Source organism: Amia ocellicauda, chromosome 5, assembly GCF_036373705.1.
Source record: "Amia ocellicauda isolate fAmiCal2 chromosome 5, fAmiCal2.hap1, whole genome shotgun sequence".
Classification (NCBI taxonomy): Eukaryota; Metazoa; Chordata; class Actinopteri; order Amiiformes; family Amiidae; genus Amia; species Amia ocellicauda.
In genome coordinates this window covers 7573558-7589567 of record NC_089854.1, presented here as the reverse complement: position 1 = coordinate 7589567, position 16010 = coordinate 7573558, and the positions used below count along the sequence as shown (strand labels likewise).

General features: G+C 39.0%; 1 protein-coding gene across 4 annotated transcripts in view; it reads left to right on the top strand.

Annotated features, from left to right (window-relative positions):
* Positions 1 to 6032, top strand: part of pacsin1b (protein kinase C and casein kinase substrate in neurons 1b) — a 65677-nt gene extending 59645 nt beyond the window's left edge. For all 4 annotated transcript variants that reach the window (XM_066703547.1, XM_066703545.1, XM_066703544.1 and 1 more), the window contains one exon: positions 1299 to 6032. In XM_066703547.1, the coding sequence (XP_066559644.1) occupies positions 1299 to 1408 (110 nt within the window). In that variant the 3' untranslated portion in view covers positions 1409 to 6032. The remainder of the gene's footprint in view (positions 1 to 1298) is intronic.
* The last annotated feature ends 9978 nt before the right edge of the window (positions 6033 to 16010 follow it).

The window sequence follows — 16010 nt, the reverse complement described above, 5'->3', positions numbered from 1 at the left end:
TACGATTCCTAAAGCTTCTCATCAGTGTTTGGGTTGAATTTGGGTTATTCCTAGGATGGGGGTTGAGATTTTTGTTGTCAAAAGAAACCTCAATCCCCAGCAAGGCCAGCAACTCAAACCTTCTTAGTTAAGCCAGTAAAACTCAATCCTGGTCTTAATCATTGTAATAATATTAATTTACCTAGTGTTAAAAATAGTCAGTTTACATGCGATGACTATGACAGTAAATTATATTGTTCAGCAGATGTTATTGGCATGTGACATGTGGTTAGTCACCTTGGCTGAGGTTATTATCACAATTACAGACACCCGGTACTCTATTAACTGAGCTGATGACCGTTATCTCACTGGGGGAGGTATTATTAAGTTCCATGCTAATTAAAAAAAGTGTCTTTATTATTCTTTTTCAATAGAAGTAATCATACATATATCACTTTTATTTTTATTTAAATAATATTTATTTCTGTTCACTAACTGGAAGTATATGATGAGAGGATGCCACTGCGATGAAAACTCTTGCCCACTGCTCTCCTTATGCAAGTTTTCCTTTGAATATTCACCGCCAGATTTATGGATTTTTTAAATGGTCTTACTGTGGTTTCACCTTTGTTTTACATTGGTTTCCTATGGGTTCTGCATGTTCAACGTTTTGTTTGTCTGCATTCATTTGGAGGGGGTTTGCCAATCAACATCAGACGCTGGTGATTACAAAAAGATGCCGCAGCATACATCATCTGTGAATGTATTTAAAGCTAAGCAAGTGTCCAATGACTGTAATCCATTGCGCTCTTTCAATGTACACTTGGAGCTTTACAATGGATAATCCATCAGAGGGACAGTTGAGAGGAAGTTGTATGCATATGTTTCTGTTAGGGAGCCCTTAAACAAAGCTCTGATAGACCTGGTTTCTGTCCTAATATGGTGAATTCCATTGATAGATATGTACTTTTGAGATGTAGCTTAAAGAACACACACTTAATCCTTGGTCTCGGACTTTGACACCTGAACATAGTGAGGAGAGCTGGTTGGGTGGTCAGGTCAACTGTAGACGACAGCACCAAAAGCGTAAGTTCAAAACAGACATGATTATCTCGTTACCCTCTGAATCAGCCCAGGGAAACAATTTAACTGTGATTGATTGTCTTTCATTGACATTGATTCAGTTAAGAAAAGCACCGCAGCTGAAAAACCTGTTGAAAGACTGATGGATAAACAAGTAATGAAGAGTGACAAATAAAGGGCCCACTGCATTGTGGGGGATTAACAGTGACACAGTATGTCTCTCTCTTTTTCCCCAGGTGACGAGTTGACCAAACTGGAAGATGAAGACGAGCAGGGCTGGTGTAAAGGCCGCCTAGACAATGGGCAGCTGGGCTTGTACCCAGCCAATTACGTGGAGTCCATCTAGTCACCTGACCAGAGGGGACACCCAATTGGAGGCAGCTCAGACTGTACCATCCAATCGTACTGCACATAGCCAGAGACTTAAGAGCAACACTTCCCTTGCCAGACAGATGCACCAAGCAGTCTTATCAAAACACAATCTTAGTAATTAAAAAAAGACTATATATATATATATATATACACACACATATATATATATTTATTCATTTTTGGGGGAGGGGGTATTTAAGAGAAAAAACACCAGAAAATTCTACAGTGGGTGCAGGGAATCGTTTTGCATTTTTGTGTAGCCGTGTTCAATATGAATTTCGTGCAGCTGATATGACATTTGTGTAGCGATATGTTCTCCTATACAATATGAGTATTATGTAGTCGATGACACTTGTGTAGCTGGAATGAGCTATGCAATGTGCATTGTATATATTTGATGACATTTTGTGTAGCAGTCTTGATGCTATGCGTAATACAGTCCTCATTTCTTGCATTGGAAAATCTGACTGTTGTGTAGCGATAAAATGCTATACAATGTCATTTTTTTGTATTATTATTTCTATCCTCTTTTTTGTTGTTGTTGTTGTTGGTGTTCTTTATTTTTTGTGGTTTGGGTTCATTTCTTTCAGCGATATGTGCTATACAATGTGTTGTTTTTCTCTGTATTAAATTCCTATTGGGTAGCAGCATGTGCTACACAATTCACATTCCGTGCATTTCTGACAGCATTCGTGGAGCAGTATTTACAAAAAAAGAGGGGGACAAGTGTTGGGCACATTGCTGACACACAGTTTACACCTGCGTCTTCTTTCCAGGTGGCAGCCCTTCGTGATTAAAAAATAACATATATATATATTTTTTAAAACATTCCCTTACTGTCCCAGTTTGACAACTCCTGTCCCGTTGTCTTCCTGAATCCATTTGAATTCATAAACATGTATCTATTTTTGCCGTTTTCATTTCTATATATCTGCATTTTTATTTTTGCTCATGCTTCCCTGGCCTTTGTTTGTGAGGGGTTTCAGCTGATATATGAAGGCTGAGAGGGGGTGCGTAAGCTGCACTGACTGTAGCTGCTTCCAGTCCGTGCTTTCATCCTTTATGCCTTTTCAGAGCGAAAGTATCAGGAGAGTGAACTTCAGCATTGAAACTAACCATTGATTGTGATGGCTTGTGACGCAGCCCCTGGGAGTTGATGGTGGAGGTTGTGGGGGAAACCTTCCTTGGTGTCGGGATCGCCTTGACTTCAATTAATTATGATGTTTTTCTAAGGCTGCAGCTGCGGTTAGTTCTGTCCTTTTTGAGTCTGGCTGCAGACTTAAGAGCTTTGGTCCAGAGAACAGGCTCCCAATTTGATCTCCTGGGTGTTGTTACCACCCTGTTATCAGCTGGATATTCAGCTGTTATGTCCCTTTGAAGAGCCCCACTTGCTTTCTAGTCTTGTTTAAGGACCTTTGATTCCTAATGGTCTGTGAAGCTACCGAAACCAACTGAGTGGCTTTGATCAGCAAAACTAAAATTAAAAGGAATGTCAGCCTGAGCCGGGAGCTTTCTAAGTTGAAGATAGGATTGAAAAAACAGCTGAATACCAACCCCCTGGAAGAAACTTATGCATCAGTTTTCTGCCAAACATTCACACAGAGAGTTGTCACAATCTGGAACAAACTCCCCAGTGATGTGGTTGAAGCTGAAAATTTGGGAACATTTAAAATCAGACTGGATAGGATCCTTGGATCACTTAGGACATCAAACGAGCACGATGGGTCGAATGGCCTCCTCTTGTTTGTAAACTTCCTTATGTTCTTATGTTTCTGGTCAGTCCTCCTTGTGTGCATTCTAATCGCTCTAATTGACACTCTGGGATCTTGGTTCCTACCCCCTGTGCACTTCCTATTCCCTTAGATGAGATGTCCTCGCTCTGTCTTCCACTTTAGTTTCCAAAATGTGTGACAAACACACAGTTATGTGGCCAAGAAAAGGCACACAAAAGCATGACCAAAACTGAGCCAAAGATAAATGCAACATCACAATGGCCCACTTCGATGTCTCCACCTCCATATGGCAACACGGCCAATGTTTGCCCTAAAGTTGGCCACTGGATCCTCAGCTTGCAGAAGATGAATTCAGCTTGACTCCTTCCATGTCTAACCCTAGCATTCGCCACAGGAACCTGGACACTGGAACTCCCTGTGACCTTTAAAGCAAACCAATCCTAAACAACCCTCCTCTTTGCTCTGTGGTGCTTCCCACAACTCCAGTGCAGTCTCACGTGCACACACAAGTTTCTCAGCAGATATTTTGAGCTCTGGGCATGCCAGTGTTTGATCTGATCTGAAATGCATATTTAACTGTAGCCAGCAACTGTGAAGCTTTATAACAAACACAAACTAAGTGCTTTCTTAGATTAGATTAATCCCATGCTAGCACTGCTGCAAAATGAAGCATCTGTACTTAATTGACGTTGATTGATTGACTTTCAGTGTTACTCTAGTTAGGTGTTCAGGTTTATTTCCGTTCACACCCTGTGACGGCATTAAGATTTATGCTGTGGGTCACCTCCTCTCTGAAACCTTAATGTAATGTGTCTGATCCGAAGATATTTGGAGTTCTTACCAAGGGGGGAAGCAGAGATGAGTAGAAGGCAGGCTTGCAATTCGAATATAGTTGTCAAAGATGTATTTATTGATAGATTTGTTTCTTATAATTACATATTTTGATTTGCAAATATAAGCAGCTTTAAAATAAACATTAATTAAGCTATGATCACCTCAAGGCAAGTTAGAATTGAGAAGCAACAGACCGATATGTGCTGTGTACAGTTAGAGGTCTCTAGTCTGGGTGCTTCAACAGTTCTGATGGTGGTTGTGGACTCTTGCTGTACAGCCCTATGTTTAACTTGGCCTGGCAGTGCATTGGTGTTTCTGTTAACAGTTTTACTATCTATTTGTTGGCAGTAGGTTTGGGTTGTTGTAACTGTACTACAGTCTGAAAAAGCCTGGTCAGAGCCACACTATTACGCCATTCTCAACAAAAGTCATTGCTTTGAGGATCACACTGTGACAAACCATTCTCTTACAGCAAAGACCAAAATCCATGTGCACTTGTGTAATATAGTGTTTCTTTCTTTGCAAATCTAGTAAAAGCAAGTGTGCAAATTGACTTGCTTGTCTTGACTGCTTGTCATTCCTTTATATTGCAACGGGACAACAAACCACTTCAAATCTTGCAATCGGTCACAACTGTAACCAGTTATTTCCTCAAACCGTGTTTAAAGGGTAGTAATGAATCATTGCACTTGGTTCAAATTTAACCTTTTTTCTTATTTTCCACCCCCACCTCTTCAGTTTTGCCCAGTCTTTTGAAATCCACATGTGCACACTGTGGTGATGTGGTGTTTACCATTTTTATAGTTTTGATTTCAACGTGGATGCTTTTAAGAACTGGGAGATGCAATTGCATTCTCTCCTTGTTGAACAGGATGAAAACACCCCCTTTCAATACAGCAGTAGCTTTTGTTTTTTAAAATCTGTTCTGAACTGCTGTTGTCATTGTGGACGTGACTGTTCCTGACAAACTGTTCTTGTGTCTAGACTGTTATGCAAGTATGAAGAATCACTCAGGACTCCGGCATACAGTATTTACTTGGTACACTCATGCTAAGGTCTTGGATCTTGCTATTCCTTCTAGGGTTATTGTACCCTAATCTTCACAGCTGAAGGAATGTGGAATGTTACAGTATTGGACCACACTTTTTGTCAAATTGTCCACCTCATTTGATTGTGCTGCCATGGTTTCGTGCTTTGGATTCTGCTAACAGCTCTGTCAGCACCTCTGCAGGTATAATAAATAACACTGTTGGTAGTAGACCATTTACTGAATTCTAATTGCTTGTTTAATAGACATGTCCCAGCTACTTTGAGTCATAGGCAACAGCAAAGCCCCCCCGGTGAAATAACGAAATGTACATTTATATCTGCACAACGTGGTAATGCACTATTCCATACAGAGCGTGAGTGAGCCGTACACTGAAAACAAAAAACACACATACAAAAACTATTTCTTTCCAAATTTCATATAGTCATTCTGTAGCAAGCTTGCTTCACTACCAGGACTTCACAAAAATCCGTGATGACATACATGTTTATGGAGAGTGGGGAAGCCTGTCAATGCTCTTCTATTTTCATTCCAGCCTAGACAACTCAATGCACTTGTGATATCTCCTTCCCCTAACACACACACACACCCAACCAACCAGTGGACCATTGGAATATAGCAGTCTCCATAAAATGCAATGTCTGTGCCAGTTTAAAATTAGCTAATGGAAGCCGCAAAAAATAATTAACACCCAAAACACACAAACAAACCTAACAGGCACAGACCGAAAGGGTAGTGTCTTACATATGGGATAAAGCGGGAGAAGAGAACAACAAACAATAGGTTCCATTCTGTATTTATTTTTATTTTAGTTGCCATGAAAATGTAAACCTATAAAGGGCGTGTGGTGGTCTCACGCTTTTTTATTTGTATATGATGATGTAATTTAAAGAGTATATTATATTGTAACTGTACAACTGTGTTGATCAAAATGAAACCTGACAAAAGTGAAACAGTAAAGAGAGGTGTATATGTAAATGCTATTTTTTTTTTAATTTGTACTTTTCCTTCCTGGTGCAGATGAGGGAGAGAAAAGAGGGGAAAGAAAAAAAAACATGTAGTGAAAAATCTATTTTAGCGGTCTAGAACATATATGTATGTTTAGATTTAGTGCTGTATTCTTAACTTCCCAACTGGTGTAGTGCCTGTTCATCTTAAGGTAAAAAAACAATATAATAACAATAAAAAAGAAAAAAATATATATGAAGAATAAAATAATAATACTAGTATTAAAACTGGATCCAAGTTGTTGTGAAGATGTCGAAGAAATATTGGTTTGAAAGAAAAAAAAGTTTGTGGATAAAACAAATGTGTGTGAGTTCTGTTTTGTTTGTGGTTTTGGGAGGGGGGGCATGCAAACATATCCAGGAACTAGACTGGCCAGTACGGGAGCCTTGAATACATACAGCAAAACATTCCTGTGGGAAACTGTAGTGAACGCGCTGTAATGAAGCCAGGACCTGATGCTATATCTGGAACACACATTATCGCTTCATTGCCAATTCAGATTCAAATTTGAAAGCTGTTCAGAAAATACATTAGCCTATTTGTCCCTGTATGCTGACCAGCAACACGAAAACTGGCGAAAGTCTCCCTGGGTCAGGGCATGTGCTTAGAAATAAATAATAGTAAGTGACTATTGAAAAGGTGCTGTCCATTGCAATGAAATATAATTAAAATGTATAATTAATGATCTATTAACTATTATCCATTGGTGACTGCTGCAGCAGAGAGTTCAAACACCAGGTCTGCTGAAGGCTGATGCCGGGCTGAAAACGGTGTGCAGAATTGGAACAGAATAACTTAATGGATTTAACCTAGCCTTTGGTTTTATGGGAATGTAGCCTCAGATTTTTTGCCAAAATATTGTTTATGAATTTTTAATTTATTTATTAATTTTGTTACTGTGTTTTTTTGTTACTCTCTGAACGAGACCTCATATTCTCACTTGTTTGTTGATTGAAACGAGCCAAACAAAAAAATATATTAAATTTATTTATATATCATCTAAAACTTGGGATGATAGTCAGTTAAGCTGCCACTGTAGTGTAACTGGCTACACCCGAGTGTATTGCAATTCAAACCCTGAAACTAATCTGTACATTTATCCTCAGTGTTTAGAGGCAGGCTGTAATGGATATAACTGAACAAATTGCCTCTTTTTACAAATGGTATGAATAGCAGGACTAATTGGGCATAGGACTAGACGTGATTCCACATTAAACAGATTCGTTTTTGTATTGTGCTGTTTTAATCACAATACTGAGAAGAATGTACATAAGTCAATATAGTATCAGTACAGTATCATCTGCAAACTATTTTTGGTAGTCCCTGAATTAGCTGTCTTCGTGATGCTAGTGTATCAGTAAAAATGTATCTGAAGTCAGAAGTGCATATAGAGACCTCAAACCTTCAAGTGACCTGCAAGCAAAAATACATGGAAAGCATTCATTTTCCGTATTGGGGTCACTGGATAATTTACGAATCAATATAAAGCAAACGCTTTCAGATGAGATCAGAGTTTTAGTTCACCTTTGACTGTCCCCTGCTCCTGCAAGAAAACATCTGCGGGTAAATGGTGCAAGAAATGTAAATAACAAGAAACGGAAATCCAAACTTCCAGCCATTCACCAAGCGCAAATTACAAACCTACGACTTCATATCGACTTTTGTGTTATAGATGTTCATAGCCTGTCAATACTGGGTGTACTTTTGCGAATGGCCTGTAGGTTCTGATGTGATCTGAGCTCAAGTTAAGTTGTCAGGAAGTTGTTTCTACAGATTATTTTCCACACAGATCATTTTATCTTTCAATTTGAGAATACTACCCAAAGGGGGATGAGTTAAGCAAGTTTCTATGGTGTCTCATAATAATGATCCATCACACACACAGACTACACTATCCAACTAAATATAAGACCATGGTAGTATTTACATTGATTTATTTATTTATCCTTGGGTGAGCACAAATCAACAAACGTACATTATACACTTACAGGGAACTCAATAAATGCATGTATAGTTTGAGATGGGCAGCAGGGTCGACGTGTGGGTTAACTGTGTACCCTATTTTTAAATGTTTTACATGACTAATTTGTATGAATTTGCAGGTTTACTTGTTTATTGTGCAAAACCTTTATACAAAAATGTTATAGTGCTGAGTGATTACTATCAAATCATCTTATACTCATCTGTCCATAAACACTACTTTAAATGAACACAAAGAACACTGACACATTGAGATCGATATAAGAATAAGAACTAACTTATAAAGTACTATCCATGCTAAAATGTAAAATAAATACACAGAGATAATAAGAAAGAAATCAATCAATCAATGTTGAAATAAATGCATAAATAAATGTTGAAATAAATAAATAGATATCCATGTATATATTTATTGATTATTTTTTTACTCTATGTATTTAATTTTAATTTTGTCGTGGATAGTCCTCCATACTAACTGATCATGTGGCATCAAATGCAACTATTCCTCCATAGACTGCAACACCAAAATGTGTCCAGTAGAGGGCAGCGTCGTCTTTGTAGAACCCACTAGTCTCTATAGATCAGCAAAACAGTTCTGACCCAGACCCGTTCCAAATGCTGATTCTGTATAACATATCTGGGCTGGTGTCACTTTGCACAACAGCCCACATCTTCTGACCCAAATGTGGCTACCGCATTTGGGCCAGAACACAGACATATGGGACAGTGCTGGTCCAGTTCTGGCAGGCTAATAAATATTTTACGGTTCAGTACTGGCCCAATTCTGATAAGTTTTTATAAATGCCCCTTTTATATACCCCATATCTGACCCAAATCCATTCTGATAACATGCCTATTTCACTCCCTATATATCTGTGGCATAATGTATTATTATTATTATTATTATTATTATTATTATTATTATTATTATTATTATTATATACAGTGGGGGAAAAAAGTATTTGTTCCCCTGCTGATTTTGTACGTTTGCCCACTGAGAAAGAAATGATCAGTCTATAATTTTAATGGTAGGTGTATTTTAACTGTGAGAGACAGAATAACAGCAAAAAAAATCCAGAAAAACGCATTTCAAAAAAGTTATAAATTGATTTGCATGTTAATGAGGGAAATAAGTATTTGATCCCCTATCAATCAGCAAGATTTCTGGCTCCCAGGTGTCTTTTATACAGGTAACGAGCTGAGATTAGGATCACTCTCTTAAAGGGACTGCTCCTAATCTCAGCTCGTTACCTGTATAAAAGACACCTGTCCACAGAAGCAATCAATCAATCAGATTCCAAACTCTCCACCATGGCCAAGACCAAAGAGCTGTCCAAGGATGTCAGGGACAAGATTGTAGACCTACACAAGGCTGGAATGGGCTACAAGACCATCGCCAAGCAGCTTGGTGAGAAGGTGACAACAGTTGGTGCGATTATTCGCAAATGGAAGAAACACAAAATAACTGTCAGTCTCCCTCGGTCTGGGGCTCCATGCAAGATCTCACCTCGTGGAGTTTCAATGATCATGAGAACGGTGAGGAATCAGCCCAGAACTACACGGGAGGATCTTGTTAATGATCTCAAGGCAGCTGGGACCATAGTCACCAAGAAAACAATTGGTAACACACTACGCCATGAAGGACTGAAATCCTGCAGCGCCCGCAAGGTCCCCCTGCTCAAGAAAGCACATGTACAGGCCCGTCTGAAGTTTGCCAATGAACATCTGAATGATTCAGAGGAGAACTGGGTGAAAGTGTTGTGGTCAGATGAGACCAAAATCGAGCTCTTTGGCATCAACTCAACTCACCATCTTTGGAGGAGGAGGAATGACCCCAAGAACACCATCCCCACCGTCAAACATGGAGGTGGAAACATTATGCTTTGGGGGTGTTTTTCTGCTAAGGGGACAGGACAACTGCACCGCATCAAAGGGACGATGGACGGGGCCATGTACCGTCAAATCTTGGGTGAGAACCTCCTTCCCTCAGCCAGGGCATTGAAAATGGGTCGTGGATGGGTATTCCAGCATGACAATGACCCAAAACACACAGCCAAGGCAACAAAGGAGTGGCTCAAGAAGAAGCACATTAAGGTCCTGGAGTGGCCTAGCCAGTCTCCAGACCTTAATCCCATAGAAAATCTGTGGAGGGAGCTGAAGGTTCGAGTTGTCAAACGTCAGCCTTGAAACCTTAATGATTTGGAGAGGATCTGCAAAGAGGAGTGGGACAAAATCCCTCCTGAGATGTGTGCAAACCTGGTGGCCAACTACAAGAAACGTCTGACCTCTGTGATTGCCAACAAGGGTTTTGCCACCAAGTACTAAGTCGAAGGGGTCAAATACTTATTTCCCTCATTAACATGCAAATCAATTTATAACTTGTTTGAAATGCATTTTTCTGGATTTTTTTGTTGTTATTCTGTCTCTCACTGTTAAAATACACCCACCATTAAAATGATAGACTGATCATTTCTTTGTCAGTGGGCAAACGTACAAAATCAGCAGGGGATCAAATACTTTTTCCCCCACTGTATGTTATTGAGAAGATGCCTTTATCCAAGAAGACAACGGGCATGCTTAAGGAAGCACAAACCAACAATTATGTTGAAAATAATCTATACGTTACATAGAATGTTATATTCATGCTCATTAGCCTGGGATTTGGTGGCTCGACCAGCGCCTCTGTCAGGAGCAGGTTGAACCAGCGAATCGCATGCTTAGACACGTCTTCATCTGTGGCATTTTATCCAGTGAGGAATTGATGTACCAAACCTGTAAAACAAAGGCTTTTGGTGAGGCCATCTCATAACATTGATCTTTAAATGGTACTAATGAATCATTTAATAGACATTCCATGATTTAGGGGATTTTCCCAACACAGTGTTGCCTCATGATCATTTATTAAATATAATAAGTTATTCAGTTTTTGATTGAGTAGTGAAAGAATAACAAAGTTACTTAAGTGCCATGACTAAGGTATTTTAATTTGACCAAATGCTCAAATAACCCTCTAGGATGACAACTATTATGGAATGTATCCACCTTACTAGACTCCTAAACTGGCAGGGCAGGTTTCAGGGGGTGGTTGCAAATGTGTGAAATATTAACAAGCAAAGCTAAAAGTTAAACAAATCTCACAGCTCTGCCTCTGCATATATGTACTGTACGTCAAATGTCCCAAAATGCCAAGAATTTTAATTCTGCATTCAACCCACTAGAAATGGGTGGTCTTGCTTGGCTTAAAATCAAACTCGGTACATTTATTATATAACTTGTTGCTGAGATATAATTCATTTGTTTATACCATCTATAGTTATTGTTTTAGAATATATATATATTAAACATGTAAAAATGATACTGTAGTATAATCATGGTCTTTATAGCCATTGTGGTCAAAATGTTCCATGTGGCATGCTTTACCTTCCACCAATTGCTGCCAGAATAGAAAACAGCTACCCCAAAATGTGTCTTAGCCCCACCAAGCGAAGGTCAAACTTTGTATTTTATTACAGTATTACTATGGACAGTGCACAGTGTGGTGTTGACCCAAACATCTGTCTATTTGAATGATAACGGCTAGTTAGCAACACTCACTGACAAATGAATATTCACTGCTCATAATAAATTCGTACAATCTATATGACACATGCCAAAGTTTATGTTCTTGTTTTTTTGTTTTCATTGTTAATTTGTTTGGTTAAGACATGATTCTTTTGGCATTTTAACATACTCTCAGATTGGATGTATTTTGATGAGGTTTAATTGTATTTAAATGGATATACGTGTTCGATTGGCTAGGGCAAGGTGTTTATTGTTAGTGTGTTGTTTATTTGGCTTTAGAATATTGCAACACTTTTAAACGTTAGTGAGTTGAGAGTAGACGCAGACTCTGGTTTAAGGAATTCTGTGGACAGTTCTGGGCTCCACACTTCAAGAAAGATATCGCTGCTCTAGAGGCAGTTCAGAGGAGAGCAACCAGACTTATTCCAGGTCTGAAGGGAAAGTCCTACTGAGAGACTGAGGAACTGAACCTTTTCACCCTGGAACAGAGGAGACTACGTGGGGACTTGATCCAAGTCTTCAAAATCATGAAAGGCATCGACCACATCCAACCAGAGGAGCTTTTCCAGATCAGCAGGGACACAAATGGAAATTGGGCTTCAATGCATTTAAAATGGAAAACAGGAGACACTTCTTCACACAGAGAGGCATCACAATCTGGAACAAACATCCCAGCGATGTGGTTGAAGCTGAAAATTTGGGAATTTTTAATGTCAGACTGGATAGGATCCTTGGATCACTCAGTTATTAATGGACACCAAACGAGCACGATGGGGCGAATGGCCTCCTCTCGTTCGTAAACGTTCGCACGTATTTTTAAAAATACAGTACATTATCATACTTAAAGTAATTAGTTAATATTGCAATGATTTGCAATCAGTAAAGTTTAAAACCAAAATCTTTCTGTATGAACACACGTTTTTTTAGTGCGTACAGTTAAATAATTTAAGACATACATATGTGTGCCCACAAGGTGCAAAGAGAAGCCCCCCATGTCAAGCCCACCTCAGCCCCCCACTGGGAGGAGGCTGGCACAGCCCCTGCGATTAAGCATCCAATCAAGATTGACATGAATATAATCCACTGATGCTTGTCTTTCTATGTCACGGAGTATAGACTGCAAGTACGATTTTATAGCCTGAAGGATTTCTAATGAGCGATTTGGATTCATATCGCATTTTTTCTAATGAGGAGAAAAATGCGGATCGATGTGAGACAGAGAAACGCACTTTCTAATAATCTGCAACATTATTGGCTGAAGCCGTTTGATGAGAGCCTGGAGTTTTATTGGTTAAAATAGGCGAGTCTGCTCCTATTGGCTAGAAAGACTGAAGTGGGTTTGGCACAGTGCATGATTGACAGTTGGTCTGTTCGTCGCGAAGTTAATCGGTTTGTCTGTAAGTTTGTTTGGAAGTTGATTTGTTTTTCTGGAAGTTCATTAGTCCGTCTGTAAATTGGTTGGTTTGTCTGTAAGTTTGAATGGAAGTTGGTCTGTCTGGAAGTTAATCGGTTTCTTTGGAAGTTTGTCAGTTTATATTAATGAATAGCCACATGAATTACATAGTTCATCAATGTAATTACGGATTAATTGTTTGAAGATCCTGTATATAAAGCACATAGTGCCTCCTCTGGCACAAACAGATTTACGGAAGAAAGATACTGCACAGGAAATCACCTGTTAATCTATGTCGCGCTACTAAGAATTTGTGCTGTCTTCGAAGGTTCGAAGGTTAGAACGCTCAGGGTTCGTTCGTTCGTTTCAGAACGCTGGAGGTGTTCCAGACATTCGAAGGTTCGTCATGTGCCAATCACATCGATTCGTTTTCTCTTGTTGATAGAAACTGACAGTGTGTGAATACTTTAGTGTGCCAACTCACCAAATAAAGTGTTAATGGGGTAAAGGTGGGGAGGAGTGAAATACAAGAGACGCTACGAAATGTAGAAGCGCACTAAGAAATGCAAATTGCAAAGAGACAAACAGGAAATAAATATATACATGTTGAAACTAATGAATGAATAAATAAATGCTGAAATAAACAAATAAATAGATGAATAAATAAACAGATAGGCCTAAATGTCCATGTATTTGTTTAATTATGTGTTTATTTTCTGTGTGTATTTATTTTAGATTTATATTTGGATGGTCGCTCTGGAGCCTCGCTGAAGGCGCTGCGGTGAATCTGCATTGTGACGTGGATGATGGGGTTCGAGTCGTTACGTTATGAATATAGCCGTCCTATATATGTGTTCCACAACACATTGTATAAAGCCTAAAATTAATGCAATACGGTCAAATGCAGGACTCTATTTACCACCTGACTTTGTCTATAGATACCGTGTGAGCGAGTAGATGTGTCTCTGTACATTTTCCCGAATAAAAACAAACAAAATACGGAAATATGGAAACTATTAAGTTTTAACGTCCATTGAAACACGTCTGTCCTCCATCGCTCTGCGTCTGACTTCCGACCACTTTCTATGGCAACATTGTAAAAGCGGACAGTCTGCATCTTCATCCTCCTCCTCATCACTGCGAATTATGATGTATGTATGATGTTTATATATATATACACACACATTAATCTATTTATTTGTTTGTTTATTTCAGCATTTATTTATTCATTCATTAGTTTCAACATGTATATATTTATTTCCCGTTTGTCTCTTTGCTATTCACATTTCGTAGCGTCTCTTGTATAATCATCTTCATGTTCATTACATTATTTGTCATTTAGCTGACGCTCTTATCCAGGGCGACTTACATTTGTACCCATTTATACAGCTGGGAATTTTACTGGATTTGAATCCACAACTTTCCAGTTATGAGTCCAGAGCCCCAACCACTACTCCACAGTGCTGCCTTCATAATCATCTTCATGTTCATAATCACGTTCATCTTAATTTTGGCACTGATCACCCTCCATATTTACCACTGGAGCAAGTGCTGCGTCTTTTCAAAGAGCGCCCAAAAGCAGCATGAACAACAAGCAGCCTCCCTCTCCGCCTCCACAGCCAGCTAAGACTATCACAAATGCACATGGACAGCAGGCGTTTTCTAGTGCATTGATCCTGAGCTACACTGAAACGAATGGGGTCGTGTTTGAAGCACAGCCTAACATTGCCTGATGAATGTGTGCCATATAGTTTCAGTAGAAATGGTACCCCCCCCTATCCAAAACAACAACGAGAAACACACATGAAAAAAAACGTGTATATTCACTAATTTCTGTGAAAAAACAATGCATAAAGAAACATTGCATAACCTCTACACAGGCAGTTCCAGGATCATTAAAACTGCATGTTGAATAGAGATGACCTCCCTTTACATTGACTTAAAATAATTGCATACATTGCATTTAAATTTGTTTTGGGAGAGAGTCGGATAAGAGTGCAAACAGTTCCACTTATATTTCCCTTGAGCCTCCCCGATGCCAGAAATACCTGTTTGTTTTAATAGTGTTGTTGTTTGTTCATGCAAATTCAGAGATTATAATTCAGGTACTCAGACATCATGTGCCGATTCCATGTTTTTGGAGGGAAGGTCTGGAACAGGTGCTGTTTCCTTACCTTTTCAAACTTCCTTTCACGCCTACTTAAAACAAATTGTGCGACACACCAATCTCTTTTGCCTGCCCACACCATTCTAGAATGTGAAGGAATACTTTAGTCGTTTCTCCCAAGCAGAATTTAATTTAGGGACACAGAATGGTAGGAATGGTCTAACAGGCACGTTTTGGTGGTTTAAAGAGCATGATTTTCAGTAAGCTACGATTTCCTTTTAATTGAAGTTTCCTGTCACAATTGGCTACATTTTGATCCGGGCTAGGGTTAGGGTTAAAGTCCCCCATAAATATAGCCTTTTGTTAAGTTTAGGAGTGCATTTCTAAACTGATTTGTCTATAGATTTGTATGGGCCTAGCTTGAAATGTTTGTGTTGGCTATGGGTTTGGCTGTGGGCGGCAGTTTAAAACACTGCAGGTGACCTATTGATGTAATTGTGTATTGTGTCTTTTCACCTGGCTCTGCTATGCAATATTAAAGTCAAATTAACATTTTAGTGATTGTTTAGGTGTTAGGCTAATACTGTTTCATCCCTTTAGAAATTCAATTCTGGTATTTAAGATTGATAAGTAACCTATTGATATAATACAGTAAAGCATACCTAGTCATCTTACGATATTTCATGGTACACTAATCTTTAATTCTGTCAGGAACTTGTTTAAGATCAGTTAGAGTTTTATTCTTATTTTTTAGTTTTAGTTTTCTTATGTGTGACTTTTCAATACTTCTGTGCCACACCTGTAACCGTACTTGCATGATCGGACACACTGATGAGACATGGCACGCTGTTTGGCAAACATTGGTCTGTTGCCATGCAGTAATTAGGACGGTGAGGAGTAGAACAATTAAAC